Source organism: Carlito syrichta, unplaced genomic scaffold (assembly GCF_000164805.1).
Source record: "Carlito syrichta isolate Samal-C Ts95f unplaced genomic scaffold, Tarsius_syrichta-2.0.1 Scaffold289703, whole genome shotgun sequence".
NCBI lineage: Eukaryota > Metazoa > Chordata > Mammalia > Primates > Tarsiidae > Carlito > Carlito syrichta.
In genome coordinates this window covers 1-3,670 of record NW_007233799.1, presented here as the reverse complement: position 1 = coordinate 3,670, position 3,670 = coordinate 1, and the positions used below count along the sequence as shown (strand labels likewise).

General features: G+C 38.6%; 1 protein-coding gene across 1 annotated transcript; it reads right to left on the bottom strand.

Annotated features, from left to right (window-relative positions):
• Positions 1–463: 463 nt before the first annotated feature.
• On the bottom strand, positions 464–3,666 carry LOC103256495 (zinc finger protein 658B-like; the record flags this gene model as incomplete). Its single annotated transcript, XM_008054344.1, is given in 3 exon segments — positions 464–1,904; positions 2,493–3,645; positions 3,647–3,666. Coding segments are annotated over 3 exon segments (1,950 nt in total), but the record flags the coding sequence as incomplete, so codon positions are not given.
• Between the last annotated feature and the right edge of the window lie 4 nt (positions 3,667–3,670).

Genomic DNA, 3,670 nt, shown 5'->3' with positions numbered 1-3,670 from the left:
CATATTTAGATATAACAGGCGGGCCAAAATCTAACAACAAGTTGAAGGAAACTAACAGAGGGCACAGATGCCTAGAAAAGAAAGTAGACCTGCTAAGAGCAGGTTTGGCTCCCACTCAAGTTCACCAGTAAAAAGTCATGTTTACAGACTCATGTAGACTTTTCACATCACTCAGTGACTTTTCATAGATATTTATTGGTGTTATCCAGAGAATTTAAGCTATTTCTGTTTTTTTTTTTTTTAAGTCTCTGTGACCATAGTAATAAAAGACTACATCGTGCGGCTATTTCTCTATTAAAAAAAATTTCACATTCTACAGTGAGTTTGTCTATATTTTCTTATATTTTTTCTATAAAATTTTTGACATTACATACAAACAGAAGTTTTTGTAGGTGAAGATTTTATTTTCTTCAATTCTGAAACTGACATACTTCCTCAGCAAAGAAATTTCTAAAAACAAACATTCAATATTTGTTAAAAATCGTTTATTCAAAATATAAAATTTTATCCTATCTGATGTTTAATGCAATTAATTTTGTTGTGAAGGCTTCTGTGTTTTTCCCCGAAATGTCTCTGACTTTAATGAAGGCTTCTGATCATTCAGAATGTTGATAGTTTTCTTCTTCATGTGAAGTCTGATATACAATAAAAGTGAATTCTTATAGTTCTTCTGACATGTATTATATTGGTAGGATTTATCCCAGTCTAACAGAGTTAGCAAAACAATGCATTTAACTAGTAAGTCAAATCTGTGAGAGCTCAATGGAAAACAAACCTAATTCTTGCTTGAAAAACAAACGATGAAGATCCAAAGTTACTCAGACTCTAGCTTCTTTTGACCTTGTGCTCCACCACATTCAACACACAAAAGCCAACTTGCTGTGGAAATCATCTCAATCCCATCTTACCATGGACCAGGAAGACTATAAGATGCTTAAGGGCCAGGACTAAATGTAATATATATCATTAGCTTCATATTCTTTGGTTAGCCCACCTGGATGAATGAGATTGGGATTTTCAACAAGCTATGAGCCTAGTGGAAAAGGAAAATGTTAAGGAAAACAATTTTCCAGTCTACATGACAAGAGTTTCTGTGCTGTGTGGTATAAAATGAGGTATGAGTTAATTCAGGACTTCTCAAATTCATTATGTGTTAGGGTTTTCTCTCTGGTATGCATTCTGGTGTGATGTACTCTAAGAGCTGCCTTACGAACAAAAGTTTTCCCACATTCACCACATTCATAGGGTTTCTCCCCTGTGTGAATTCTCTGGTGTGCTCTGAGAGTTGAATTGTGGGCAAAAGCTTTCCCACATTCATTACACTCATAGGGTTTCTCCCCTGTGTGAGTCCTCTGGTGTGCACTAAGGTGTGACTTCTGGGAGAAAGTTTTCCCACATTCATTACATCCATAGGATTTCACACCTGTGTGAATTCTCTGATGCACTCTAAGGGTTGAGTTATGGGCAAATGGTTTCCCACATATATTACATTCATAGGGTTTCTCCCCTGTGTGTACTCTCTGATGTGCACTAACATAAGACTTCTCAGAGAACGTTTTCCCACATTCATTACATTCATAGGGTTTCTCCCCTGTGTGGGTCCTAAGATGTGTTTTAAGATGCGATGTCTCAGAGAAAGTTTTCCCACAATCACCACATTCGTAGGGTTTCACCCCTGTGTGGATTCGGTGATGGGCCCTGAGGGCTGAATTACCAGCAAAAGTTTTCCCACATTCATTACACTCATAGGGTTTTTCCCCGGTATGAATTCTCTGATGTGCACAGAGGTGTGTTCTTTGGGAGAACGTCTTCCCACATTCATTACATTCATAGGGTTTCTCCCCTGTGTGAATTCTTTGATGTACTATGAGGGCTGCCTTATGGACAAAAGTTTTCCCGCATATGTTACATTCATAGGATTTCTCCCCTGTGTGAATTCTCTGGTGTACTTGGAGAGTTAAATTGTGGGCAAAAGCTTTCCCACATTCATTACACTCATAGGGTTTCTCCCCTGTGTGAGTCCTCTGGTGTACACTAAGGTGTGACTTCTGGGAGAAAGTTTTCCCACATTCATTACATCCATAGGATTTCACACCTGTGTGAATTCTCTGATGCACTCTAAGGTTTGAATTAAGGGCAAATGGTTTCCCACATATATTACATTCATAGGGTTTCTCCCCTGTGTGAACTCTCTGATGTGCACTAACATATGACTTCTCAGAGAACGTTTTCCCACATTCATTACATTCATAGGGTTTCTCCCCTGTGTGAGTCCTCTGGTGTGCACTAAGGTGTGACTTCTGGGAGAAAGTTTTCCCACATTCATTACATTCATAGGATTTCACACCTGTGTGAATTCTCTGATGCACTCTAAGGGTTGAGTTAAGGGCAAATGGTTTCCCACATTCATGACATTCATAGGGTTTCTTCCCTGTGTGAATTCTTTGATGCACTATCATGGCAGCCTTATCGACAAAAGTTTTCCCGCATATGTTACATTCATAGGGTTTTTCCCCCGTGTGAATTCTTTCATGTCCACTGAGGTATGATTTCCAAGAGAAAGTTTTCCCACATTCACCACATTCATAGGGTTTTTCACCTGTGTGAATTCTATGATGTTTACTGAGGTATGTCTTTTGAGAAAAAGTTGTCTCACATTCATTACATTCATAGAGTTTCTCTCCTGTGTGAATTTTCTGATGTGCTCTAAGCGCTGAATTATGGGCAAAAGTTTTCTCACATTCATTACACTCATAAGGTTTCTCCCCTGTGTGAATCCTCTGATGTACTCTGAGGGCTGAATTATGGGTAAAAGTTTTCTCACAGTCACTACATTCATAGAGATTCCTACCTGTTTGAATTCTCTGATGTGATCGTAGAGCTGAATTGTAGGTAAAAGATCGCCTACATTCATTACAGTCATAGGGTTTCTCCCCTGTATCAATTCTTTGATGTGCTTTGAGAACAGAAACACGGGCAAAAGACCTTCCACATTCTTTACATTCATAAGGTTTCTCCCCTGTGTGAATTCTCTGATGTGTTCTGAGGACTGAATTATGGGCAAAAGTTTTCTCACAGTCAGTACATTCATAGGGTTTCTCACCTGTGTGAATTCTCTGATGTGCTTTTAGGGCTGAATTATAGGTAAAAGATTTTCCACATTCAATACATTCATAGGTTTTCTCTCCTGTGTGGATTCTCTGATGTGCATTGAGGTGTGTCTTGTGAGAGAAAGTTTTCTCACATTCAATACATTCATAGGGTTTGTCACCTGTGTGAATTCTCTGATGTGCTCTGAGATGCGATGACGTGAAGAAAGTTTTCCCACATTCAATACATTCATAAGGTTTCTCCTCAGTGGGAATTCTCCAATGTTCTTTGAGACATGCCATCTCGAAGAATGTTTTTCCACATTCACTGCCTTCACAGAGTTTCATCTTTGTTTCTGTTCTCTGATGTCCTATAAGGGGTGACCTATAAGATTTCCCACAGTCATTGTTATCATAAGTTTTCTCCTTTGTGTGAATTCTCACATGTTCATTAAGGTTTGACTTCTGACAGAAAGTTTTCCCACATTCATCACATTCATAAAGTTTGAATCCCACATAAGCTCCAGAATGCTGAATAGAGTGTGAACTTGTACAAGGATTTCCCACATTCTTCATATTGA